Source organism: Sylvia atricapilla, chromosome 21, assembly GCF_009819655.1.
Source record: "Sylvia atricapilla isolate bSylAtr1 chromosome 21, bSylAtr1.pri, whole genome shotgun sequence".
Taxonomy (NCBI): Eukaryota; Metazoa; Chordata; class Aves; order Passeriformes; family Sylviidae; genus Sylvia; species Sylvia atricapilla.
In genome coordinates this window covers 3923346-3951237 of record NC_089160.1, presented here as the reverse complement: position 1 = coordinate 3951237, position 27892 = coordinate 3923346, and the positions used below count along the sequence as shown (strand labels likewise).

At 43.9% G+C, this 27892-nt stretch overlaps 2 protein-coding genes across 8 annotated transcripts in view; both read left to right on the top strand.

Annotated features, from left to right (window-relative positions):
- Positions 1–555: 555 nt before the first annotated feature.
- LOC136370532 (rho-related GTP-binding protein RhoG-like) lies at positions 556–13257 on the top strand. 2 transcript variants are annotated; one of them, XM_066333986.1, is made up of 3 exons: positions 556–622; positions 2889–2969; positions 8789–13257. In XM_066333986.1, exon 3 carries the CDS (start codon positions 8810–8812, stop codon positions 9383–9385), a length of 576 nt encoding a protein of 191 aa, XP_066190083.1. In that variant the 5' UTR covers positions 556–622; positions 2889–2969; positions 8789–8809; the 3' UTR covers positions 9386–13257. The 2 variants fall into 2 exon arrangements, with proteins under 2 accessions (XP_066190083.1, XP_066190084.1); XM_066333987.1 differs by lacking the exons at positions 556–622; positions 2889–2969 and adding an exon at positions 3998–4055.
- An 83-nt stretch (positions 13258–13340) lies between these two features.
- TAF1 (TATA-box binding protein associated factor 1) overlaps positions 13341–27892 on the top strand; it is a 29021-nt gene continuing 14469 nt past the window's right edge. For 2 of the 6 annotated variants that reach the window (XM_066333974.1, XM_066333975.1), the window contains exons 1-22: positions 13341–13514; positions 14364–14481; positions 15021–15137; positions 15962–16081; positions 16493–16734; positions 18716–18934; positions 19365–19583; positions 19767–19968; positions 20845–20958; positions 21259–21426; positions 21806–21933; positions 22044–22151; positions 22970–23143; positions 23237–23410; positions 23495–23599; positions 23916–24116; positions 25258–25399; positions 25793–25923; positions 26456–26536; positions 26941–27090; positions 27229–27348; positions 27518–27693. In XM_066333974.1, the coding sequence (XP_066190071.1) occupies positions 13389–13514; positions 14364–14481; positions 15021–15137; positions 15962–16081; positions 16493–16734; positions 18716–18934; positions 19365–19583; positions 19767–19968; positions 20845–20958; positions 21259–21426; positions 21806–21933; positions 22044–22151; positions 22970–23143; positions 23237–23410; positions 23495–23599; positions 23916–24116; positions 25258–25399; positions 25793–25923; positions 26456–26536; positions 26941–27090; positions 27229–27348; positions 27518–27693 (3335 nt within the window). In that variant the 5' untranslated portion in view covers positions 13341–13388. The other 4 variants (XM_066333977.1, XM_066333976.1, XM_066333978.1 and 1 more) reach the window with 4 other exon arrangements.

The window sequence follows — 27892 nt, the reverse complement described above, 5'->3', positions numbered from 1 at the left end:
GAGCGTATATCTCCGCTCACGGGTACTGAGGGGAATCAACTGAGAAATCGGTCAAAACCAGACCAAACCCTGTGGCTCAAGATGCATTCGGACAAGGCATAATTACAAAACAAGGCATTTAGCATTCAGCAGGATGATGGCGGGGGGGATGGCGGGGCTGTATCGGAGCGTTCCGGATCTCAGAGCATACCGGAGCCCCAGCCCCGGGCCGTGCCTGAGGGGATGCGCGGCTCGGCTCGGCTCGGCTCGGCTCGGCTCGGCTCGGCTCGGCTCCGCTCGGCTCGGCTCGGCTCCGCTCGGCTCCCCTCGGCTCGGCTCGGCTCGGCTCGGCTCGGCTCCGCTCGGCTCGGCTCCGCTCGGCTCGGCTCGGCTCGGCTCGGCTCGGCTCCGCTCGGCTCGGCTCGGCTCGGCTCGGCTCGGCTCGGCTCGGCTCGGCTCGGCTCGGCTCGGCTCGGCTCCGCCCGCCTCTCCCCGCGCTCGGCCCGCCCCGGCCGCGCCCCCTGGCGGCCGCTGTGGGGAGCGGCGGCGCGCAGGGCGCGTGCGCGCGGCGGGCGGCGGCGGGCGCGGGGCGCGGCCGGGTCCGAGGGTCTGCGGGAGCGGCGGCCGCGGGGCCGCGCCGGAGGTGAGCGCGGGGCGGCGGGGCCGGGACCGCGGGCGGAGGAGCGGCGGGGCCCGGAGAGCTTTCGGGGCGGGCGGAGGGGGAGCGGCCCCGGCGGGCCCCGCTCGTGGCCGCGTGTGTTCCCGCCCGGCCGTGCCGGAACATCCTCCGCGGCCGGCCCCGGCACCCGCGCTGACAGCGGGGCGCGGCCCGCGGCCTCCGCCTGCCCGGGCGCCTCGGGTCCCCCGGGGGAGGCTGTGGCGGCACCTGTCCCTGCCCGGCTCCGGGCCGGCTCCGGGGGGACCGGGGCTCATCAGGCTGAGCCGCATGGCGCGCTGGCTTTGGGAAGCCCACAGGGTTTTGGGAAGTGGGATGCGCGCCCTGCCTTCAGCGCGGAGCTGAATGTGCTGCTCGGGGCTGCCGGGGAAGGTTTGGAAGGAGGCTCTCTCGGCCGCGGGGATGTGCAGCAGTGGCCCCGCGGCAGGGCAGGGCAGCTCTCCCGCTTTCCCCGCTTCCGCCGTGTGCCAAGGCTGGGCCGGGCTGTTCCAGCGCGATGCTAATCCCTATCAGCGGCACCGCCGCAGATTTAAGGCGACCTCTGCTCCCAGCGAGTGTCATAAAAAGTTGGCACGGGATGAGGTAGCCTTTGGAATGGTCTCCTGCTTCATTGCTGAGAGTGAGGGATACCTGAGGATAGGAAGGTTGGATTTGTTCTCCAGAAACTGGCGAAGTGCTGTCTCAGGAGGAGTAGTGCAAGGCGGTGTGACCTGAAACACTCTGAGAGGTGCCAGGTATTGTTTCATTTAGCAGCTGCCACGGAGCTCCCCTTCATCAGCTCAGTGGTTTTCTTCTGCAGTGAACTTTTAGTTTTAGAACAACCTGCACCGGGTTCCTGCTTAACCTCAAACCCCAAGAAACAATGCTGCTTTTTATTTGTTCTGAACTTCTCTCTCTTTTTTTTTTTTTTTTTTATTTCCCGTGTTGCTTTCTGTTTTTTTTGGTTGTTGCTTTTTTTTTTTTTTTTATTTTTTTTTTTTTTTTTTTTTTTTTTTTTTTTTTTCAGGAACCAGTCAGTAATCAGTATCTGTTTATTCTGTATAAACACTTGTGATTCCCACCATAATTACTCTGAGTTATTAAAAAAAAGCTTTAAGTGCTTTAATTTAAACATTCTTTATGTGTATATTCTGCTTGCAATGTGTATCATGGGCTGGGGTGCAGCACTTCTTGTGGCAGCATCATTAGCTCTTTGCCTCAAGCTCAGTTTTTGATTTTTAAGAAGCTCACGTTCACTTCCACCTAAGATGTAAAATACATCACTTGAAGGCATACTTTGGAGCCAGTTTGCCACTGTTCACCAGCACAGCGGTTTTTCTATGTGGAATTTAAGATTATGAGATGCATTTTAGATTAATAATTCCATTTTTAAAACCTTTTAAATATTATTCATTGAAGGAACTTTACAGAGATCCTGGAAAAACAATAAAATATGCGGTTTGCAATTAGTAGGAGGAAACTGAACATGTGGTTTGATTTGCTTATGTGGTGAGGCTGTGATTCTTTTGGAGTCCAAAGTATTTTCACACAATGTGGTGTCATGTAAAGATTTGTACCTTTACAGGGAATATTTTTTTACTTTACGTGCCTGTATGTGTAAATCTGATGACCTACTGAGAGACTCCTTGACTCTGGTAACTTTTGCTCACATTTTAGAATTGCAATACTTGATGCAAATGAGACTTGGCAATTGTTGTAGTATTGTAGTGCACAAGCCATGATAAAATACACACTGAGTGCATGCATTAATTCCTGTCTTAGTCATACCAAAACTCTTTGAAAAAAACCTGGTATTGATTGAGCAAGTGCATTTTTGTTTGTTTTTGTTTGGGGGTTCATTTGTTTGTTTTGGTTTCCATGTTTTGGGTTTTTCTGTTTTCATTTGGGGGAGTTTTGTTTGATTTTGTTTTGCTTTTGGTTTTGTTTTGTTTGTTTTTTTCTTTGTTTATTCTTGTTTGTGTTTTTATTTTTTATTGAATCTCCCTCCCACCAGTGAAATTTGGGCGTGGAGGAGAAGGAATCAGAGAAGTGCAATCCAATGAATAGTGTGGAGGGGCTTTTTTTTTTTTTTTTTGTCAGAGAAAGAAGCTTAGATTTTCCTGATGTAACTTTGCCCTTCATGTGCAACAATGGCTTTGTTACAACTGTGAGTGCCAGCAAATGCCAGGTGACAAAAGATGATAGGAGGACGTACTAACAGGTTTTTTTTTATTTTTCTTTTTACCTCAAACAGGAATCAAGAATGCTTAAACTGGATTTATCTTTCATCCTGCAACGTGCTTAGAACACCTCACCACAAAATCTTATGTCTGAGGTACTGTTTGTTTCTTTTAGCCAACAGTAGTGACTAAGGCCTTGTCAGACTCTATGGGAGGTGGGAAGGACATGGTTATTAACTTTTTATGATGTGACTGTGACACCCCAGGACCTATTGCAAGTTGTATCACCCAGGAGGTGAGGCCAGAGCACCCTGCAGCCCCAGCTCCTGTTCTTACACCTTTGCTGTGCTCTCCATCAAAGGGTCACTTGTAAAGGGTGCCTGTCTTGATTAATCCATGCCTCTGCACGTGGTTGCAGGAGGGAAATCCAAGTTTAATACTCTGCAGCTTTTGGTTATGGCAGGATATGTGTACACTGGGGATCAGGATATCTAGAGCCTTGGGTTTTGGTTCCTGTGGGCTGTGCAGCTGCACCGTGTCACAGTGTTGTTTCATCTGCTGTGCCTCACTTCCATGAGCTAATGCCCTTTGGAAATATTAATTATCCATTCAGTATCTTGGATTCATAGAATTTAAGGTGTTTGATGTTTGGTCACTAATGTCATTGCTCTGATACAAAATTTGGAGTATGAGTGCCTGTGGTAAGAGGTTTGTGTAGCTGAGTTGCCCAAATACCTCATGCAGAAAACTTCATTTTTACTGTAGTTTCCTAAGAAATATTGCTTGTGTGTGTTTCATCCCTGAAAAAAAAAATCTTTCAATCAATAAACCAATTTCAGCCTAATTTGACAGAGGCAGAGGTTTTAAAAAGACTATTTGAAAGGTTTTGAGGGGTTTCTTTTATTTCCTAGAAACAACTTTTTGCATCAAAAGGTATGAAGGGCTTTCCAGCATTGGCACTGAAGGAACAACCAGCAAGAATTGCACTCCTGTTATGTGCTTAGGAGCTGAATTTATAAGCAAAGAGCTCAGGAGAGAGCAAGCTTCCTCAGTTCTGCTGTTCATGTGGAGCCTGGGTGGTGGACTGCACAGTTCCTGCTGTGCTGCTTCAATCTGCCTTCCCTTGTGGATTTTTTTTCCCTCTCTGCAGCCGCTCAGACTGTTGCAGTTTTGTTTCTCTTGCAGGTAAATGGCAGGACAGAAAGTGGTGTGAAAACTTTGAGAGGCACTGAGAAATCCAAGTAGGTCATTCATTGGTGAAGGATATGAAGGATGAGGTCTCCTATTTAACTTTTTCTGCTCTTTCTTGGCATGCATTCTGAAAGCCTGGCACTTCTCCATCCCTTTGGCACTTGCCTAAAACAATGGCAAGTAAGCTGAGCTGTTGTGGGATAGTAGCAGAGTCTTGATTAAATTGCTGAGAGCCCCTTTCTCTTCCCTGCTAGGCCTGGTGGGTAAGCTGCACATGTGAATTAACTCCTTTGCATGAGTGAGGATGGTGTGATATATTTAGAACGGCCCTATCCACCCAGTTCTTTGTTGAAAGTTCCTGCCTGACTTCATGTTTCAGGCAGACAGAGTGAATCGTCTCTGATCTAGTTTGTGTTAATGAAAGATGAGCAATTAAAGAGTTTAGATTTCTTAACTTCTGCCTGCTCCTGGTAAAGCAGGATCTGGTTCTCCAAAGCAGTGAGGGCTTGATGAAATGTGATGGCTGAGCAGAATGACACAGCTGAGTACAGCTGATTTCAGCTGAACTCCTTGAGAGTTTTCTGATCAGTTTTGGTCAAAATGGGGCCCTATCTAAACTGTAAAGAGAAGGGAGGAAGAGTTGACAAACGCAGTGAGTTTATCAAAGACAACATCGAAGTTAAAATCCACCTAACAAAGAGGCATCTGATGTTAAAAGCAAAGGCAGAGGCATGTCCTGCTAAGAAGTAGTTTTGCAAAGAGGTTATAGAAGCGTAGGAAGTATAAAAAGCATAAATCTACAAAACTACAAAAGGATCCAGGTTCCTGTTTTCTCTCTGTTTTCTGTCACTGTGTTCTCCCTTCTCTCAGTAGACAGGAAACTTCCCTTCAGGAATATTGAAGGGAAGATCTGGAATTTGTTTCTTTACCACAAAAAAAATTTTGATGCACTGTGAAATTACTCTGTGTGAGTGTTCCAAGTAGTGAATTTCCCCAGCAAATGTTTGTCTGGAGAGCAAACTGTCCATGTTGATGATACCAGAAAATGCTTAATTAGGTCAGAACGGGAGCAGCTCTTCAGATGATGTCTTGACATGTTGATTGAGATCTTGCACATTCCAGGGGAAGTGCCAGGTGTGCAGGCAGTGTGAAGTCAGACTTAGCAGCATCTTCTGAGAAGGAAACTAACACAAACAGGGAATGCCAGTTTTCAGATTCAAAGTCATTGATGGGCAAGATAGAAATAACTCTTATCTAAGTATTTTTGCGCAACACTTCTGCGTGGGGTGATTTTTGTTGTTGTTCCTTTTTAAAAAAAATTCTTTAATTTGAAAATTATTCCCATTCTGCTGTAACTCAACTGTAGAGCCTCAACTGTAATAAAAGTCCTTTCTCTGCAAGGACTAAGGAACCCGGATTACCTCTCACTATTTTGGATTTTCCGTTCACTTATTTCTCTTGCTGCGTAACCTTTCAACTTGGCTTTGAAGCTTGTGCCCAGCTTTCTGGTTCTGAACTGATTTTTTTATGTGTTGACGTGTTAATCTGTATTTTTCTCTCTTTCAGTTCTTGTTACTTGTCATATGTGGAGATTTTCTGTCTAAAGTTTCCCCAAAAATTCTTTTAAAGGTCACCAAAAAAATCTCAAACAGACCCTAAACCAATTTTCCTACTCTTGCTAATATTTGTTGTTATATGCTTGTTTTGTTTTTTGGAATATGGGGTGGTTTTTTTCAATGTATATTTATATTTAGATTGCATGCAGTGCCAGCTTCAAGGGTGCTTAAGAAATAGGAATTTTCCATGCAAATTTGAACCCCAGCCTTTTACTATCTTATGAGAGTTTTATTGTAGGCAAATGGTTTACTAAAAAATAATTGGAGATTTAATACATTCTGAGTTATTAAATACATTTTTAAGTACATGGATTTAATAGAAAAGACCTGATTGAGATAATATTAGTTTGCTTGGTTGAGACTTAAATTAAAAAACCCTTTGCCTTCCATATATAAATATTTAACCAAACTATCCATGCTCACAATATAGTTTTCTGGAGTCAAGTAGCTTCTTTCTACTCTTTTTTTTTTTAATTAATTTATCTAAATTTTGTGTTTCAACACAAAGAATTTGTATCCTGGTGTGTGTTTGTTTCTCTGTATTGCATATGCCACACACGATTCCTTTCAGCTCAGGCAACCTCCTTTAAAGGGGCCCTTCAGAGAATCATACTTAAAAGCCTACAAGCTCTTTAAGCTGCATTTGTGTAGTTAATACTTTGCCCAATGCCTTGGCAGGTTTGTGTGGAGTTATTTCCCTTTGCAAATGTTGCTCTCCTAAAATCCTAATTTTAATGAGGTAATTCAAGGTATTAGTGCCCTGAAAAGAGCATTCATGTTTCAGGCTTTTTTTTACTTTATTACCGATTTCCAAATTCAAGTCTCTAATTCTTAAATAAAATACCAACAAAGTAGTCTTTGAGTAACACGGTTTCGTTGGATATTTTGAATCAGATTGTGTTAGCTGCTGATGGTCTCAGTTACCCCTAGCATTGGAGTTTATCCAGTTTTGCCTGACAGTGCTGGTGTGATGTCCCCCAGTCATCAGAGTTTGGGGATATGCTGTCACTCTGCAGAGCTCTGGACAGAAGTGCATAGAAATTTAAGAGGTGTAAGTCCTTGGGGGAGCTTGTTTGGGTTTTAAAGAGAGATCTGTTTGCAAGTGTTTGCAATTTGTTTATTTCAGAAATTAGGGGTTGGGCATATAAAGGTTTTGTGTATCATCTCGTTCTTCATGAGACACTTGTTGCTGACTTAGCTCTGCCATCCCTGTGATGTCACTTGTTATTGAATTGTCTGCTGCACAGATAGTTCATTTGGGGAAAAACCCCTTTGCTCTGGAAGCAGTGCTGTTGGTCACCACTAAGGCTTGTGGCACAGCATGTTCTGGTCCTTCAGGGGTTTTATGTAAATGCAGGAATGGGCTTTAAAACCTGCCCTGTGTGCTGCAGTCCTGCCAGGCTTTGGCAGCAGCATAAGGCGATTCCTTCCCACCATGTGTGGCCACTGGGGTTTCTATGGTGTCTGTGTACATACACTGATATTCCTTATCACTGTGTGTTGTAGTGACCAGTTAGTGTCACTCCAGTTGCCTGCTGCAGCTTTGTGCCAAAGCTTCAGGTAGCCTGTTTGCACTTAGTTCAGAAGAACTCTGTGCTCCCAGTGAGAATGTGGATACAGATAAAGATTTCCTCTAAAGATTTTCCTCTGAAGCTTTAATGGGAATGAATTATTGATTCGTTTGGATGGTCTTGAAGTTCTATATTCTCTTTGCTACTTTGATGGTGTTGGAGCTGAGATCTTTCTGGAATATGCAATCAAAATAGTTTAAGTTGGGAGGAACCTTTGAAAGTCATCTGGTTCAACCACTCTGCAGTGAGTGGGGACATCTTCGACAAGATCAGGTTGCTCAGGGGCCCATCCAGCCTGGCCTTCAATGTTTCTAGGGATGAGGCAGCACAGTTTGTCTGGGCAACCTGTGCCAGTGTTTCACCACCCTCTCTGTAAATAACTTCTACTCTATATCTAATCTAAATCAATCTTTTCCTAGTTTAAAGCCGTTCCTCCATGTTCTATCATAACAGGCCCTGCTAAAAAGTTATTCCCACTATTCTCTTCTGTTTGAAGCAGGGTATTTTCTGCTGGTTGCAAGTTGAGGATTTACTGATAGTACCTCAAAGGCATTTGGGTGAGAAGGCAGATGCAAGTTCCTTCTTGTTCAGGCTAGCAGTGGAAGCTCCAGCACACAAGAAATGTACAACGAATGACTGCTTGTAGTTAGTTCCATGCTATTTTCAAACTTCGTGCTGTTCTTCTGATGAAAGTTTGAGATTAATTGTGTTTTAGACTGTATCAGTTTGATTGTCAAACCTACTCTTCATATATCAGGAAAGGAATATGGAAAATGTCTAAGAGTCAAGTATCTCCCGAGTAACAATTCCCCAGGAAAGCTGTTTGTCTGCTGATCTTTTAGGGTATGTATCTTTCTCGTGCTCATTATTTAGAGGACACCAAGTAACTCAAGCCTATTAAGTCCTGCATGTTCTGTCAGTGATTAGTGAGAGTAATCTGTTCTTGGCTTCTTTAGAAAAATTCTTTATGGATTCTAATCTGGGTTACTATGGCTAGTTGGATTTCAAATAACAGCTTTTCTTGAGCGTGCTACTTTCTGAAACCCTTTATCGGTGTCCTGTAAATAATGTAGTTTATTCAGGACTGATTGATCTGAATGTAGTGAATTATTATTGTAAACAGTAGCAGTGCAGCCCAGAAATTATTATCTTGATTTTATTTATAACTTTTGGACCTTTCTTTGTGGTAAGCTGTTTAGGTAGCTGACTGTGTAGGCAAGTGTGAGTGTTGGAGAGTGTGTTTGTGTACAGAGGTGGATGTGTGAACCTACAAACGACAGAGTATCTTGTTACTGGGTCACAATCCCTTTCCACTTGCAGGTGCCTCTAAGGACTTGCCCTTTCGTCTGTGGGAAACAGTCTGGCAGTAAGGCAAGACTGCGGGAATTTGGCTAATTTGTACTTACATGGTTGGAATGCAGCCAATTGTCACTTAGCTCTCCACTCATTGCATCTCCATTTCACTATTGTCTTTCTAGCCCTGAGCTCTTCAGAGTGGCTTGAGAGGCTATATAAAAACACTTTCTAAAGCTTATCTTTACAGTGACCACCACTGACTGTGCTTTACCTAACTCCTCTCCCCTTACTTTTGTGCAGGACTTCGTTTCTGGGTGAAGAATGCAGACTATAAAGTGCGTGGTCGTCGGAGATGGCGCGGTGGGAAAAACTTGCCTCCTCATCAGCTACACCACCAACGCCTTCCCAGAGGAGTACATCCCCACTGTGTTTGACAACTACAGTGCCCAGATGACCGTGGATGGCCGGACAGTCAGCCTGAACCTCTGGGACACTGCGGGCCAGGAGGAGTATGACCGCCTGCGCACGCTCTCCTACCCCCAAACTAACGTCTTCATCATCTGCTTCTCCATCGGCAGCCCCTCGTCCTACGCGAACGTCAGGCACAAGTGGCACCCCGAGGTGTCTCACCACTGTCCAAATGTCCCCATCCTTCTAGTGGGCACCAAGAGAGACTTGAGAAGTGACCTGGAAACGGTTAAAAAGTTAAAAGAGCAGAGCTTGGCTCCCACTACCCCTCAGCAGGGGACTTCACTGGCTAAACAAATTGGAGCAGTCAAATATTTGGAGTGCTCGGCGTTGAATCAGGAGGGTGTTCGGGAGGTGTTTGCTGAAGCTGTCCGTGCAGTTCTGTATCCTGTGACAAAGAAGAACACAAGAAAATGTGTCTTATTGTAGTTGCCTTGGTTGGTGGATGTTGGAGGGTGGCTAGAATCTTGGAGAGCTTTTTAACGAGTTAAATTGAAGATTTGCATCTTGCACTAACAGCTCTAAGCAGAAAGGGTTTGTACAGTGAATATTCTCGCAGTCTTACTGCTTCAGGGAAACTGAAAGAGAACAGGTTTTGTTTTTTTTCCAACTGAGAGGTCAAATACCTACTTTATTTCTAAAGTTCCAGTCTCCAGCTTCTCCAGGGATTACTTGATTATATTAGTGGAGGAAAAACAAAAGAGGGGACCTCTTTGAAGCCACTTCTTTACTAGATAGCCATCAGTTACTAGATTTGCTGAAAAGCACAAATTCTGATAACTTTGCTTTAAGTGTAGCTGCTGCTTTTCCCACCCTTTATTTACTGATTGAATTTGTTTTACAAACAGAAGTCTGGCTGTCCGGTTGTTTTGTCAATTTAAAGCTTGAAAACAGTTGTTTACTTGCAAAAATGCCTCAGCTATTACTGAGATTCACCTTATAGTGAACTGTGATTGATTGTATGAAAAGTTAGCATTAGGCATGGTTAATGTAATGAGCAAGACCAAGGGAATACCTGCAATGATTTATTAATAGAAGCAGGAGCTGATTTCTCCTTATGTAAGGAACTTAGAATAATGATGACTCACTCAAATGAGTGATTTTCATAGTTTTGAGGTGGAGAAGTGGAAGAGTAGTTTAGATTCAAGTCTTCCATAACCTTCTAAACTGAAATTTTATTTCACTGTCCAAAGAGACTTTGCACCCTGAGAATAAAGTTTTAACAGTTACTTTCTCAGGCTGACTGAGGTATTTGGGATGACACTTCTCAAAATGAGATTTTCAGTGTAATCCCTTTGATGAATCCCAGAGACTTGACAGCAGCTCTTGAGGAATTAACTGCTTCAATTCCTAACATTCTTGGGGCCACCATCTGAGATTTTTATGGCAAATTCCTTTCTTGTTTTTCTGTCAGAAGACTGACAGCAAATTTGGAGGTTCTGTTTACAGGAACCTGTGCTTCTTCCTGTTTTCAGCTCAGTCTGTAACAGTTAGCCAGTCACTGGATAGGATTACCTGGGCAGTTTTTTCCTCTCCTGGATGCTCAGTTATTATAAACTCTTTTTTTTTTTTTTTAACTGAAGTTCTATTTACATACTTTTTTTTAACCTTCTTTAGCAGCTCTAGTAAGTGGCAGCTGGCTTTTATTTTCAGGATGTGCACTGTTCTTTATGTGTGGTTCCGGGACCAGCTGAGGAGTGAGCGCATGAGCCCTTCCTTAGACTCAACCTTCCAGCTCTGTGGTATGAAAGCAGCATGCTTCAAAGATACTTTGTGTGAAACCACTGGTGCTGGACTGGGCTTTGTTGTCTGAAGTTGACAGTGCCCTCTTTGTCTGGCTGCAGCCTCAATTGGTCATTCAGAACTTGCTTTTTTTTTTTTTTTTCTTGTGATTCCCACACATGCAAAACTGCGCTGGTGTATACCCTGGTCAGAAAAAAAAGTGCCTCGTTTTGGCAAGAGAACAGAAAATGCATCAACAAGGTTATTAGGGATCTTGTATTAATTTGACTTTGCTTTATCTGATGCTGGCAAAAATCACAGGTGGATAGAAATGTTTGCATTTGTGCCCTAATTCCACGATTTGGATAGAAATGCTGGTATTTGTGCCCTAGTTCTACTATTTGAAGAGGATGTGCCTTTCTTCAGCTGGTGTAACTGATGCTGACACTAACTGCAGTTTTTTTAAAATCTGAGACGTGCTCATTTTGGTGCTGCTTTAGCCAGTTGCAACCCACAGATTATAAATTGCAATTAATTCAAATACTGGTACCTGTGGTTAGTGATCCAACAGAGTTCCAAATGCTGAGCACAGACATTACCAAAACACCCCTTTTGCAGGATACTTGCAAAAGCCTACAGACTCTGCACATTTTTCTTCACCAAGTGCCATTGCCTGGAGTGTCTTTGTGTCTCTTGCACTTGCAGAGGAAGTGCAGTTCCAGATGTGGTTCCTGCCCTGAAGGCTGTGAGGGTGTAGAGAATTCACTGAGATAACATCTACTTACCACTTTCTGCCTTTGCTTTAGCTGTAGGCCTTTAGTGTGGGCTGGACTTCAGGCAGCAATTAACTCTGTGCCTTGTAATTCAAGATTTGTTTTCTGTAGGTAAATTTCAGTAACTGAGTAAATAGACTTTATCATGTTTAAAATGTATTTATTTAAGCCAGTGCACATGGTTTGTTGTAATACTGGTCAGACCTAAATTAGCTACCTAGTGACTTCAGTGCAAGCCCATAACCTTTGCTTTATTCAGAAATGTTCAAACATATCACAGCCTTTTAAAAGTACTAGTCTTAAGAGGTGCCTGAAATTGAAAGTCTGGTGGTTTTTTTTTTGGGTTTTTTTTTTTGCTACATATATTTGCAGTTTTGTACTGAAGCTACTACTGTTTTTAAAAGTTTTTACTTTTTTACATACTGAAATCTTTAAATCCTGCATCTTTTTGTGGTTATTCCTAACTGAATTACAAGCATTTTGTGGAGAAGAAATCTTGTGAGCAAATATTATTGCACAACTCCTCCATTTCTGTAGGCTCAAGCAGCCATCCTGGAGTGAACTGGAAGAGAGTATAGCGAGATAAAATTCAACTGCTTAATCAATTTATTTTATTTGGTTACACTGTTGATTACATTATGCCAGAACACCTTATCCCCACTTAGATTACTTAGTAAATGGATTGCACAACAGTGCTAAGGAGAATAACATGATAGTGATGAAAATGAGCAGAGGGAACTTTGAACCATCAAAGACTTTTTATTCAGTTTGGAGAAACTGATTATTTAAATGCTTTGCATTTCTGTCACTCTCTGACAGGAGTAAAAGTCCTGGCTAGTAGCTGGTTTCCTCCAGCCTCTGCTTTCCATGAGGGCAAGCTTCAGGACAAATCCAGAGCTTTTCCATTCAGTGGGCATTCTCCTTTCATCATCCTCCTTCCTTTTTTTCCCCCTGGAATTCTTGGTGCCTTTTATTGTGAGTAGTACAGTGCTTCAGTTTACAATCAGTTCCGTTTCTGCCATGTTTTATTTTTCTTCTGTGGTCAGTTGACAAATACAGACTTCACATAATCCCATGGCTGGATTTTTGTCTTGTTTTGGGAGGTCAGAAAACTCAATGTGGGTTTCCTGAATGATGCAGGGTCCTTCGTTTTGTTACTGAGTAGAGATGCAATGTGTATGTCTTAATTCACAGAAGAGACTCACTGTGAAGACACAGATTTTACCCTTTGCTTTGCGAATGATTTCTGAACTACTTGGGTTTTGTTTTTGTTTTTTTTTAAACACAGCTGAAGCTGAGCAGTTCAGGATTGTGTGTCCAAAGGCTATCCCATGAGGTGTGCTTAGATGTGGAAGTGCTTTCTTCAGTTTACAGCTGTAGCTATTTCTATGAAATTTAAACTAGAAGAATCTCCCTGTGCTTTGTCTCCGGGTGCTAAACCTCACTCTGTAGAAACCTTGGTGCTGCTTCGGCTGACCCCGAGAAGTGGATGGATCACAGACTGGGCAGCAAAGCCCACCCATCAGCAGTGCGAGCCCAAGACTCTGAAGTGTGGTACTGATACATACACTGGCAACTTGATTTTATGCTATAAAAATAATTTGTATTACATCTAACAGTTTTAAAAAAAACCTTTTTTTTTCCTCTTTTTTTTTTATTTTTAATAAATTATGCATCATTACATTGTAATAAACCTTTCCTCACCTCTCTGGCTGTCGCATATAACTCGCCCTGCTGTTTTGTACGGCACCTGTGCTGAGGGCAGCTCTTTCCTGTGGAAAGGCGGAGCCGGTTCCTGGAGGCGATCCAGAGGAATTTTTGGGAAGGGCGGAGCGTTGCGCGGTTCCTCGCGGTGCCGCGCGGGGGCGCTGTGGGCGGGCGGCGCTGCCGGGGCCGCTCCCGCCGCCATTTCCGGCCCGCGGCCGCTCGGTGCAGCGATGTCGGACTCGGAGAGCGAGGAGGAGGCGGATAGCGGCCGCGCCGAGCCCTTCTCCCTGGCCGGCTTCCTCTTCGGCAACATCAATGAGGCGGGGCAGCTGGAAGGGGACAGCGTCCTAGACAAGGTAGGGCCGTGTCGCTCCGGGAAGGTGCCGCGGGGTAAGGGACGGGCGTGAAGCGGAGTGCTTGGGCTGTACCGGGGTGAAGCCAGGATGACCCGGTTTATACTGGGTTGTATCGGGATATCCTGTGCTTTGCTGGGGTGAACCGGCATGTATCGAGGTGTTCGGGATATCCCGGGCTGTACCAGGATGTCCTGAGGTGTCCTGTGGTCAGTCTGGGTGTCCCGGGATGTCCTGTGGTCAGCCTGGATGTCCTGGGGTGTCCCCGAATGTCCTGGGGTGTCCCAGAACGTCCCGGGGTGTCCTGTGGTCGGCCTGGGTGTCCTGTGGTCAGCCTGGATGTCCCGGGATGTCCTGGGGTGTCCTGTGGTCAGCCTGGATGTCCTGGGTGTCCTGAGGTGTCCTGTGGTCGGCCTGGGTGTCCCAGGATGTCCTGGGGTGTCCCAGAATGTCCTGAGGTGTCCTGTGGTCAGCCTGGATGTCCCGGGATGTCCCAGGATGTCCTGTGGTTAGCCTGGATGTCCCGGGGTGTCCCAGAATGTCCTGAGGTGTCCTGTGGTCAGCCTGGACGTCTTGGGATGTCCCAGAATGTCCTGGGGTGTCCTGTGGTCGGCCTGGGTGTCCTGTGGTTAGCCTGGATGTCCCGGGGTGTCCCAGAATGTCCTGAGGTGTCCTGTGGTCAGCCTGGATGTCCCGGCGTGTCCCAGGTGGTCCTGGGGTGTCCTGGATGTCCCACCGTGTCCCGGGATGTCTCGGGGGATGCTCGGGGCAGCTCTGGGGCAGGACCCCGCAGGTGCCCGAGGGGCTCGGCTGGGCCCGGCGCTCGGAGCCTCCCAGCTCTGGTCTCCCCAGGAATCCAAGAAGCACCTGGCCGGGCTGGGCGTGCTGGGGCTGGGCAACCTCATCACTGAGATCACGGCCAGCGAGGAGGACAGTGCCGAGAGCGACGGAGCGCACCTGGACGAGGAAGGTTTGGCGCTGGGACCCTTGTGCTTGTGTAGCTGAGGGGCGGCAGGCTCACAGCTCTTGCCAGAGAGAATAAAATGCACCCAGGTCTGCAGGGAATATCGTGGTGTTCCCTGCTCAGAGGCCCTCTGTCCAAGGCCTTGCGTTCTCCACTTTGCCAAACAATCCTACAGTAGCTCCTGAGCAATTTTGCACCTGTTCCCTTTAGTTTTTTATAAGTATTTTTTCCTTTTACTTGTCTCTCCTTCATAAATAAGTTTAGTCTGTGTTTGTATTAAAGAAGCCTACTTAGCATACAGTATTATAATATCTCTTTCTGAATTAGTTGAACAGTTTTGGTGAGTAAGTGATAGGTGTTCCTTCAAGTTGGTTGCTTACCAATCTTTCAGGGGAAATTCAGAGTCATGAGAGCTTTTGATTAGAATGAGGAGAAATGTCGTCTGGTGGGAGATGCTAATCAGATAATTTTGTTCTTTTCATAAGTACTTAGTGAAGTCTAATGTAACTAATATAAATGAGGATAAAGTTTTGTTTTTTTCCTAGGCTGGGTTAAGAGCACAGAGGATGCTGTTGACTACTCAGACATCACTGAAGTGGCAGAAGATGAGAGCCGTCGGTACAAGCAGGCAATGGGCAGCCTGCAGCCAGCCCGAAGGCCAGGTAAAGGGGGTCAGCACTGCAGCTCTGCCTACAGGAGCTGTTCTGGGCCATTGTGCTTTTTCACTCCTTGCTTCAAGAGCCCAGTATCGGCTTTTTTGAAACTGTCTTCACTGGATGAAGCCACTGCTTGCTGTCTTCCTCTTCTAAGGAATCAGTTCCTCATTGGAGTCACTTCAGTCTTAGCATCTCTCTCCTGTTTTACTCTGGAATTTTTTTTTTTTTTTTTTTTTTTTTTTTGGGAAAAGACTTTCTGCAGAAGGTACCTTGGTTCTTTTGCTGGTCCAAGGTATCTCTGGCCTAAAATATGCTTTCAAGCTAAGCAGCTTTTCCATATCAGTAGCTGCTGGTGTAAATTCTGTGTCTTGGCATATTCTTTAAAGGTGTCTTACACTTAATTTTTCTGGTGACTTTCGGTGGTTAGTGAGATATAAAAGTGATTTGGACTTTTAACCCACATTTTCTTTATTTGTTCTATAAATTGTGAATAAAAGGATATATAAACACATACAAAGTGTGATAGCAGAAAATATAAACACATAGGCAAATTGTGAATAAGAAGAGGTCATAGCAGAATATATACATACACACATAGATTTTAAGTGCTTCTTTCTGTCAGTTTCCCTTTGTCCTTCCTTCCCGCTATTTTTTAAATTTACATCTTGCAAATGTGTTTTGTGCAAGAAGCTGAACTGATAAGAATTTTCTTCTAGTTACAAGATGAGAATTGTATCTGTGCCATCAGGTTTGAGACAGAATAAAGGAAAGGGTGCCTGGTTTTGTTTTATTATCTGCTTAACACGTGGTCTTGTCTCCTGCCTGGTTAGATGAAGATGAGGATGATTACGATGCTGACTGTGAAGACATCGATTCCAAGCTGATGCCGCCACCGCCACCACCTCCAGTACCTGGAAAAAAAGAAGATGAAAAGGATGCAGCTACCACTGGTGAGTGGACACTTTCTTCTTCTCTCTGGCAATGTGAATGTCTGAAGGAAGCAGACGCCGCTGTGTAGCAGTTCTATGACACCATGCGTCACCAAAACTTGGTCTGCAGGCTGCGTCTGAAGGGTGAGTGCAGGATTGCCTAAAATCTGGGGTGAACTATTTCCACTGACTGTTGAAATGCCTGTATTGATAATGAAACTGCTTTTTTATCTCATCCTCTCAGTTGTGGCTGGGGAATTCACCTGGAACGCTTAGGATTAAATGAAAGGTTAAACCAGAATGGTACTTAGAACACCTGCACAAGCTTAATTTTTGCATAACTTGGTATAAACAGTAAATGTGGCACTATGGGGTTATGCTAGGGGAGAGGGAGGAGACCTTTTTGTTTATGAGGTGCTTGTTCTATTGTAGTATCTGAAGATGGAGACGGTATCATTTTGCCCTCCATCATTGCTCCTTCCTCTGCTGCCTCCGACAAGGTGGATTTCAGCAGCAGCTCTGATTCTGAGTCAGAGATGGGACCTCAAGAAGCCAGGCAGGCAGAATCCAAGGAAGGCAAACTCACACTTCCTCTTGCAGGAATCATGCAGCGAGATGCTACCAAACAGTTGCCAAGTGTTACAGAGCTCTTCCCAGAATTTCGACCAGGCAAGGTATTGTAAGAGATTCATGGAAGAGATGCATATCATGTAAGCCTTCTAAATACATATTGTACAGTGTTTAAGGGTATGTACTTAGTAATCACATAGATGTTCTTGCTCACTCAATACTTTCTTTAGTTTCTGTGTGCTGCTGTTTCCAGATGGCTTTACATCTAATAATTTTCCTGCCATTTGCAGGAATCTCTTAAAAAGCGTCCTATAAATCAGGGTGTGAATGTTTTGCTGACCATAGCAAAGGCCTGTTGATTTGATACTTTTGCCAGATGATTAAAAACCAGTGCTAATCTGTCTGCTTTCTGGCTTTTCTGGTAAATATATGCTCCACCTTTTATGCTGTCCTGAACTTGGTGTGCTTTTCCTTTGTAACAATTTGTGATCTGTATCTTTACTTAATTCTCTCTTGAAACTGCTCTGAGCATAAATTAGAAATCACCTCAAAGCAAGTTGGTTCAAGGAATTGTTGGGTTTTGCATGAATTCATTGCAATTCTTTCCTAAATACTCCCAAATAGAAAATGCAGTTTATGTATTTCAGTAATTATTTTGGAAGTTTTTAATCTGTTAAGAATAGAGGAAAGGTAGGAGAAGGACGATGAAGATGGGCTTATAGTTACCAAACAGATAGTTGTGGAGAAGGATAACTTGTTTTATGTGTGCCTTAGAGAGTTTGTGTAAGGAGCTGGATAATTTGCATAATTTAATGTCATGTTTTAATGATTTAGCTGACCACTGTGTATTGGTAATCTAGGTGAGGCTCTAGCACAGAAGTTTCCCTTCTCAGTGTTTTCTAGGCCTTTGCAAACTTGGTGTTTCCTCTGTGTCAGTTGGTGTGTTCATTTCTCTGATGCTCAACATATAATGTCAGAGACTGGCTCAGTGTTGGTTGTGCCCAGTGGGTGCAGAAATCAGTGCAAGCAATTAGTGCTGAGCACTTGCCATGATTAATTCATGAGTAATAGAGGTGGCAAAGCATAAAGCCCTGTAGATTTTGCTATGAGGATGGGTTAGTGTGCATGTTAATATAGCATTGTATTTCTGGATGAAACCTCCTAAAATAACACGTAGAGAAGCAGACTTTTGTGTCCATTTAGCCAGTAGCTTAACTGTGTCTGGGACTTTTGCTCTTCATGACAGGTCATTGAAACTGGGTAAAGGCTTCATAAATAATCTGTGGTAGTTTTGGGAAAAAGGTTTACATGGATGTAGGCAGAGCTGGACAGAGTGATCATAGAAACACTTCCTTTGGGGATCAGTGTAACAGATTAACAGGGAACATTAATAGAGTGTATTTGCAAATCTTTAGTGCTAATTCCTGTTTCCTAAATATGTCAGTTAATTTAGAAATGTTTTACCTCTTTAAAAGAGTTATTAGAAAAAAATGAATTTAAGTGCTTAAAAACCAGCAATCGTACCCACAGAAGGAACAGGAGAGAGAATGTATCATTACCATTAGTGCAGGTTTTGGAGGTATGCAGTGTAGGGGAGCTACATTATAATGGAAATTAAAAAATGTGTATTTTTTCTGGAATATATTATTTATCTGTTTGCTTAAGAAATCTCTATATAACTCTCTTTTAGCTTGTCTCTTTTGCTGATAATTTTATCAACTCTTCCTTAACCTTCATCTGTCTTTCTGAAGATTGTGGATCATTCAGAATGAAAAACAATTATTTCCAGGTGGTGTTTAACCACATGTCCAATATGTAAAGGCAGTCCTTCTTCACTCTGGCTTTCTTTGTGTCAGAAATTGAGAATATATCCTTTTGAAAAGGAGGGATCCATCAAACAGAAGAATCAGAAACTTGTTTTTCAAGTATAACCAAGAGATTGTTGATTGCATTGGGAAATGGGATTGTACCACGGGCCAAGCTTCTGAATTTCAGAATGCTCTCTTGCATTACTGTTCTTCAGGGGAGGGCAGGCATTCCACAGTGTCTTTTTTAATCTGATCCTCTGTTTTTTTCCTGCTCCAGGTGCTGCGTTTCCTGCGTCTCTTTGGCCCTGGGAAGAACGTTCCGTCGGTCTGGCGAAGCGCCCGGAGGAAACGCAAGAAGAAGCATCGGGAGTTGGCTCAGGAAGTGCAGATACAGGAGGATGAAGCTGTGGTTGAGAGTGGAGTGGAAGGCAAATCTCCTTGGGAGTATGAGTTTGCTGCTCCTCCACCTCCTGAGCAGTGCCTTTCAGATGATGAGGTGGGATATCTGAGACTTAGAGAGGGTCACCAGCTAGTGCTGGGGGTAGTAGTGGACTGGACAGTGACTTTAGAGGAAGGAGCTTTTCTCTCAAAAGAAAAGTGGAGAACAGAGTTGGCCTGTATTCCAGCTGGGCAGCAGCTCTTCTCCAAATACTAGTCAGTGACTTCAGGTGATTGGTTCTTACTGAGAAGGCTGCATCCATAGTACAGGATCAATAGGGGAGCTTTCTCTCTTTGTATCAAGAAGAAATCTCAGTGTTGTTGGAAGTCTAATTGCAGAACGTTCTTGAGGCATCTAGTAAGTATGGAAAAGAACTTCTTAGAAACTCTTTTCTTCCATGAGAATAAGCTGGGAAACTCGGAAGGAAGACATCTCTTACTGACACTTAGATCAACCACCAGTGTAACCATTCCCTCCTCTGCTTCAGATTACCATGATGGCACCTGTGGAGTCGAAATTTTCCCAGTCGACTGGTGACATAGACAAGGTGACAGACACGAAGCCCAAGGTGGCCGAGTGGCGCTACGGTCCCGCCCAGCTCTGGTATGACATGTTGGGCATCCCAGAAGATGGCAGTGGGTTTGATTATGGCTTCAAGCTGAAGGAGAAGAATGAGCAGGAGGACAAAAGACACACAGATGAAGAGGTGAGAGGGAAACTGTGAGCCACAGTGTGGAGATGGATGTGGGGATTGCTGCACAATGAGGATCTGGTGGTGGGCTGATGGATCGTTGTGCACCGTGCAAAATGAGACACTGAATTTTTGCTCCGTTAGTTTGGAAGGTTGTCTCTCAGGTCAGATCTTCCAACAGTTACCACTCCCTTCTAGGATGCAGAGTCAACAAAGGAGAAGGACGATCTGCTGGCTGATGAGCACTTCCTCATGGTGACGCAGCTGCAGTGGGAGGATGATGTCATCTGGAATGGGGAGGATGTCAAGCACAAAGGGACTAAGACACAGCGTGCGAGCTTGGCGGGCTGGCTACCATCCAGCATGACCAGAAATGCCACTGCATACAATGCCCAACAAGGTGATCAGGGGTCAGACACCAGCTTTACTTGTTGTAGTTGAGCTGACTTATTACATGCTCAACTGCAGCACTTAGTGAAATTCTGCAATGTACAGTTACATGTGTCAAATGTAGAACATAATTCCCCCAGTCAGGGAATGCTTTTTTGCAAAATCACAACTCCACTGAGAATTCTGAGACTTGATTTCTTTCCAAAAACATAGTAGGTCACTTCTCCTAAAAAAACCCCAATCCCAGCTCTGTCTTTCTTCTTTCCATGTGGAATACCAGATGCTGGATCCATCTACATTAATATTGAGTAAAGCTACCCTTAGTAATTCCACTTTTTATATGCTAGTGGAATTTTGTTTTTATTTGGAAGAATTATGTAAAAGTCTTCAGAAGTCTCTCCTCAGCTCAAAATAGTATTCTGTTCTTTCTAGATAGCAAGTAGCAATTCTTACAAGCCTTGGACTTCTTTTAGACATGGATGCATTTAAAATTGAAATTGTTAATGGAGAGTGAATGTTTGTCTTCTGTTTGTTATATCTTTTCCTGCTTCTACAAGGAAAGACTAGTGGGAATGTCAGATCTTTATTGGGTATCAGTGTCAGTCCTTTAGTGTTCAGCTGTGAGTGCAAGACACTGTGGCATTGAGTGGGTGAATTGGAGATTCTTTGAAGAGGCTGCAGACTCCAGCAGCCAGCTCTGTGTGAAGTGTGGTTTTTTAAGCTTTCCCAGTTCTAATGACACCTGTCACTCTTTGGGATATGAGCAGTGGGTCCATCAGGCTGAAATTCACTCTCCATGCAATCCTCCAGTCCTGGTTTAAGGCACTGCAGTGCCCCCTGACCCTCCTACTCAAGCTGACCTTGCTTTTGTTTTCCTTTTCTCTAGGTTTGAACCGCAGTGGCTCTCTGCTCAATTCACCAATTCCTCTAGCACAGAAACCCAATGTAGCAGGAGTCCTGGGCATAGCAAAGTGCAAAGAAAAGGCCCCTGAACAGCAAGGTAATGGCCCATGAACAGGTGCATGTGACACATTTCTGTGGTAGAAGGGCTACTTGTTTGTTCTAAAACTTTCTAGAGGCTGTTTCAATAGAGCAAAATCTCTGATCGTTGGTAAAGCACAAACTTGGGGGTCTACTTCCTCTTTCTTTCAAGATCAGTTTTCTTTTGTCTCTTTGAGGTCCTGCCTCAGGAAGCCTTAAAGATGGGGAAGGTAAAGGGGGTAAGATGTGAGGATGAGAATAGTTTTCTGCCAAGGCTGTGTATAAAATTCTCAAGGGTTCTACTTTACAATTGTTGCAGTTCCCCTGGATGAAGACAAGCCCTGGTACTCCATTTTCCCAATTGATAATGAAGAGTTAGTGTATGGCCGTTGGGAAGACAATATCATCTGGGATGATCAGGCAATGGAAACCTACTTGGATCCTCCTGTCTTAACACTTGATCCAAACGATGAAAACATAATTCTAGGTATGTTTATGACAACCAGAAATCTGACTTGAGTGGGAAAAGACTAGGGGAAATGAAAGCAGGGGTTTATAATCAGACTGTAATGGACATAAATGGACCAGGGCAATACTTACAGCCTTCCTTTGTTCTGGCTTTTGAAGTTAATTTGCAAGTCAAAGGCCTAAGCAGGAGGTGCTGATGCTAATAACCTTTTTTGGTGTGGTGTACACCTTCAACTTCCAAGTTAAATGCACTGACAGGAAAGCAAAAATTTATGCCTCAAAAGTTAAATTTAACATGATTAATCTGACTCAATCTGTTTTAGGAGTGACTGTCTTAACTTGGCTTGCATGCATGTGGTTTGAAAAGGGAAGGTAGAGATGTAAACTTGTGCTTTTAGAAATTCCTGATGAAAAGGAAGAGATGACTTTGAACTCTCCATCCAAGGAGAATAAGAAAGAATCTTCTCTAAAGAAGAGTCGGATCCTGTTGGGAAAAACAGGTGTCATCAAGGAAGAACCACAGCAGGTCAGCATAAGCTTTAGCATCATCTTCAGGATTAGGAATGATGAGGAAGGAGTGAGGGTTTTTTGGGTTTTTTTGACACCTCTCTCTCTCTTTGTTTAAAATTTAATTAGAACATGTCTCAGCCAGAGGTGAAGGATCCCTGGAACCTGTCTAATGATGAGTTTTACTACCCTAAACAGCAGGGACTTCGAGGAACCTTTGGAGGCAACATCATCCAGGTAGTCACAGTAGTCTTCACTGTGATTGAGAGAGCTTGAGTGTCTTGGTAGGAGGTTTTGTAGCTCAGAATAGGACTTAGGATTTCTAGAAGAAAAGAATTTAGATTACAGCAGGTCAGTTAAGTGTTCATGAGATATCTTTTTTATGTTCAATTAAAATTAGAAGTTTGAACTAATTTTTATTGATTGCACCATCAAACTGAGGTTTAGTTGCTTGATCTTGCTGTGTCCTACTCAGCATGCTTTTGTTTGATGCCATATGATGTAATATTCTGTGTAAACTAATAGTGGGATGGGAGAAAGAGGTGCACTTTGTACTTCTGCTGCTAATGTGTGTCTTAGTTTGAATGTTATAAAATTAATTTAGTTACTGATGAATTTGAATTACTGCTCACTAGCTCTAGGTGAGGAGGTGATGTTTTTTCTTCCTTCTTTGTGGAATTCAGTGACTTCTAAAACCTCATCCAGCTCTAGCATCTTCTGTCATGGGAAAACTATGTAATTCCAAATGAATTTCTCTCCCACTGATGGGGATAACGGGTTTACATGTAATTCCTAGTTAGTAAAAAGATCCCATCATTTGAAATCGTTTGAAATAATAAAACTGAAGCCATCTCTGTATGCAAATAAAGATCTTTATATGGAAGTAGGCACTTTTCTGTCAAAAGGCAAGTAAATTTCAATGCCCTTGTCTTACTCTTAGGAGACCTAAAAATATCCCTGGGCTCTCTTATTTAAGGTTTCACAGGATAGGAGGATGGTCTTACTTTTGAGGGTTGTGCCTGGTCCCTCCTAACACAGATTCTGTTCTGTATCAGCACTCCATCCCAGCAGTGGAGCTCCGCCAGCCCTTCTTCCCCACCCACATGGGCCCCATGAAGCTGCGGCAATTCCATCGGCCTCCCCTGAAGAAATACTCCTTTGGTGCCTTATCCCAGCCAGGGCCTCACGCCGTGCAGCCTCTGCTGAAGCACATCAAGAAGAAAGCCAAGGTACAGTTATTGCTGCCTGCCCCTGAGTGTGCCGTGGCTCCTGGGCTGCTGGAGGAGCTGCTCTCCTGACGCTGTCCCTTGTCCCTGGTGCAGATGAGGGAGCAGGAGCGCCAGGCCTCTGGCGGGGGGGAGATGTTCTTCATGCGCACACCACAGGACCTCACTGGCAAGGATGGAGATCTCATCCTCGCTGAGTACAGTGAGGAGAACGCCCCTCTGATGATGCAGGTTGGCATGGCAACAAAGATTAAAAATTACTACAAAAGGGTGAGTATGCAGGCTCTGCTGTTGGACAGTGATTTCCCTCTGCCTCTCACTGAGAGCTAACAGCATCTCCATTGCACCTTCCAGAAACCTGGCAAAGATCCTGGAGCTCCAGACTGCAAATATGGAGAGACTGTTTATTGTCACACTTCTCCCTTCCTGGGTTCTCTGCATCCAGGCCAGTTACTGCAGGTGAGAAACAAGGTTTTTACATTTAAAAGAGAGATAAGCTGGATGTGTGTAATAGGCAGAGTACCTTTTACAAGCCCTGTTTATTCAATCACAAATAATGCTCAGCTTCCAAGAAAAAAAACAGCTTCCTTTTCAGTTCCAGTTTATGCCTCTTTGCTTACTACACATCTACATATGCTGTGACATAAATGATGGTATACCATTGCAGTGAACCTTGGGGTGTTGGGGTTTTTTTTAAGATCTTTTTTTGTATATTGTATCACAGAAGACTTGATCAAAACTTGACTTTCAAACTTTGATTTGTTTTTCCTAACAGGCATTTGAAAACAATCTTTTCCGGGCCCCCATCTATTTACATAAGATGCCTGAAACAGATTTTCTGATCATCAGGACACGACAAGGTTACTACATTCGAGAATTAGTGGATATTTTTGTGGTTGGGCAGGAGTGCCCACTCTATGAAGTACCTGGTCCCAACTCTAAGCGAGCTAACACACATATCAGAGACTTCCTGCAGGTATGTGATAACAGATTATTTGGGGATCTAGGGGAGTCTTTGGAGCAAGCCCATGGCATAGGCTTGGGCTTTGGGTGGACAGTCTTGATTTGTGAATCTCACTGTCATGCTTTGACTCTCTTATTTAATTTCTTTGTTTTCTTGTGAGGTGAGAGCACTACAAGAGTTGGATGTTAACCAGACAGGCCATTTTGGTTTTCATTTAACCAAAGATTTAGAAAATGTCTCTTCTGTTTTAATGGCATCCTATCTGATAAGTAAATGATAAAGGCTTTTTATTACCAGAATAAAAGGTTACAAGATTATATATAAGTGTATGAAACTGAAGAAGTTAAAGTAACTTCTGATGTGGTTGTGCTGTGTAAAATGACACTTAGATGGGCTTTACTAAGGGATGTTATCACTGTGCTATTAAACAGCACAGAATCAGAGTAGCTTCTTAGGTCTTATGGTGGTTGAGCTTTAGGACTATCTATGAGCATTTAATAATTATCCCCTGATGCTGTTTGTACACCACAACGACACAAAGATTCCGACTTCAGAAGGCTGAAAATGACTTCTTTATTTTTGGGATGTGTCTCCCTTTTATACTATTCTACACAGACCAATTTGATTGGTGAAACAAAGACAAACCTCTTCAATCACATTGGTCAGACCAGAGGGACATCAAGAAGTTCCTCCTAAGGAAAGAATGTAAACAAATTTGCAGTTACAAAAAATGTCTCTTGCTTACAGAAAATTCTCTGGGAAAGGAATTTCAGAAAACCAAAATACCTCAGGCATGAACCAGGGCTACAATCCCCTAATTCAGATTTTGGAGAAAATTTCTAGAAATTTACTGTCAATTAAGTTAAAAATTATAACTGGAGGTATTTGCAGAGCAGGAAAATTTCTCTACTAAAGCATGAATGCTTCTAATGTGACAATACGAATTTTCAAGACAAATAATTTTTCCATACCTCATTCTCAAAAACAGCTGAGCCTGAAAGCAGACACATGGCTTGGAAAACTTGGCTGAGTAAATTTATGAAAAGCAATGGTTTTCAAGTAGGAAGTCTGAAGCAGTCACCAGAAACATCGTCTGTGCTGTTTTTACAAGTTTGTTCATGGTTTCTTGGGACAAATGGGTCTTGTTTTGTAGGTTTTTATCTATCGGCTCTTCTGGAAGAGCAGGGACCGTCCGCGGAGGATCCGCATGGAGGACATCAAGAAGGCATTTCCCTCCCACTCTGAGAGCAGCATCCGCAAGCGGCTGAAGCTCTGCGCCGACTTCAAACGCACAGGTACTGAGAGGGGTTTTGTGTGGTGGTCAGCCATCCTTGGCTGCTCTTGGAGCACCAAACAGAGCAGAAGGAGGGAACATCTCCTCCTGATAAACCGTTCTTGAAAATATCTACTTGTAGAACTGAAATGTAATCTGACAGGGAGGGGATTTTTTGTTCCAGTTTTTAAGAATGTGCGCTTTCTTTGGCACAATGGTGAGAAGTGACTTCAGTTTAGACATATTAATAAGCATTTGGGCAGTGATTTACTCATTAAAGACACCAACACAAACACATTCTCTTCCCTCTGTGTGTAGCTGTGCTGTGTCTTGCAAGCAATTACATGCAAATGAAAGCTAGGACTGTGATGGCATCTGGGGAAACTACTCAGTGTTTGACCTGTGCATTTTTCAGGGATGGACTCAAACTGGTGGGTTTTAAAGCCAGATTTCAGGTTGCCAACAGAGGAGGAGATCAGAGCCATGGTGTCCCCAGAGCAGTGCTGTGCCTATTACAGCATGATCGCAGCTGAGCAGCGGCTCAAGGTAAATCCTGGCTCCAAGGCAAATTACTGACACTCTGTGAGGGGTGAGTAACACCTTCTGCCTAAAGCTAATTCTGCTATAAAGGAGGCAAATTAGGTCCCTAATTGTTGTGTCACTTGCTAAGTTTGCTGCTGCATAAAATGGGGTTAAGTTTTAAAGAGAGAAACACTGTATTCTTACCAACTATTGTCTGAATATTGAATTGGCTGTGCTCGAAAGCACCAAGGGGAAGGTACAAGAAAGGGCTTATGTTTATACCTGGAGCTCTACAGCAGAAAGTAACCAGCAGGTGGCTGTAAGAGACACTGATTATTTTTTTGAAGTTGAGTGCACTTTTAGTTATGGAGTTTGTCAAAATACTGAACAGTTTGACATCTGTGCTACTGTTGGTCATTGTGAATCTTGCAGACGACTGTCTGTGGAAGTTTGCTTGTTCAGCATGGCAAATTTCCACAGAGACACTTCTAATTCTGTCTCCAGTAACTTTTCTGAGACTTCAGCTTCTCATTTTTTCCCTCATATTTCCCTGCAGGATGCAGGTTATGGGGAGAAATCCTTCTTTGCTCCAGAAGAGGAGAATGAAGAGGATTTCCAAATGAAGATTGATGATGAGGTATCATCAGAGTGATGCATGAGTGTGTACGCCAGTATATAAATTTGAATGGCAGGAAAAAAATGAGGTCTTTATATTTAAAGGACATATTTAAAGTAGGATTCAGTGGTTCAAATGTTCACACAACTTTCCTGGGAACTTCTGCTGGCAGCTCATACCTGTCTTTGGTGATTGCTCTTGCAGGTCCTTTCAGGACTAGGCTTTTTTACCTTAAATGCCTTTTTGTGAATTCCTCAGCACTTTAGTTATTCATTGAAGTGTTATCAGGGCAGCTGAAGGATCTAGAAGAGTAATGAATTCACCCTCATTGTGTCAGTTGAAAAGTTCTCAGTGTGACTGGAAGAATCCCAAAATAAAAGCTTGGACTGTAACAGGGTAATGGTTGTTTTTTTTCTCGCTGGCAGGTGCGCACGGCTCCCTGGAACACCACACGGGCCTTCATTGCTGCTATGAAGGGCAAGTGCCTCCTAGAAGTGACTGGTGTCGCAGATCCCACTGGTTGTGGGGAGGGATTTTCTTATGTCAAGATCCCAAACAAACCTACCCAGCAGAAGGTACAGTTCCCAAGGAGCAATAGCTGGGAAGTCATGTGGGAGAGGTGGACTAAATAAGGGACATAAGGAAGAGAAAATATCAGATGAGCCTAGGAAAGACTTGTATGACAGTAAAAGGTTGAATCTTTCTCTGAACAGGACGATAAAGAACCTCAGCCAGTGAAGAAGACAGTGACTGGCACAGATGCGGATCTGCGCCGACTTTCCCTCAAAAATGCCAAACAGCTTCTGCGGAAATTTGGAGTGCCTGAGGAGGAGGTGAGTGTGAGCCCAGAGCAGGCTGCACACTTCACTAATATCTTTAGCAGCTGATGTGGAAGGGATGTATAAATTTCTACTTTGACCTCGTGTGGGGAGGAATTGAGATCCACAGCCAGGTACCTCAGCTGTGTGACTCTAAAACCACTCCTTGTGTTCCTCTTTCCAGATCAAGAAGCTGTCCCGGTGGGAGGTGATTGATGTGGTCCGTACCATGTCCACAGAGCAGGCACGCTCAGGGGAAGGGCCCATGAGCAAATTTGCCCGTGGCTCTCGCTTCTCTGTGGCAGAACATCAGGAGAGATACAAAGAAGAGTGTCAGCGCATCTTCGACTTACAAAATAAGTGTGTTCTTATCTGATGTTCACAGCCTTGAACCCCACCCTGTCCCTGCCTCAGAAGTCCAGCACTGTGCATGCCTGGGGTTGCTGATAGTGTTGTGGTGGTGTAGATGTTTATTCAACTTATTGGGCCCATGAAATAGAATGCTAAGAAAGAGGCCTTTGGCTGGGAATAGAAACCCTCAGGTTTAGTGTCTTGCTGT

What these genes read in the sequence shown, in the direction of transcription:
- LOC136370532 (XM_066333986.1), top strand. Translation starts at nt 8,810, where the DNA reads ATGCAGACTATAAAGTGCGTGGTCGTCGGAGATGGCGCGGTGGGAAAA.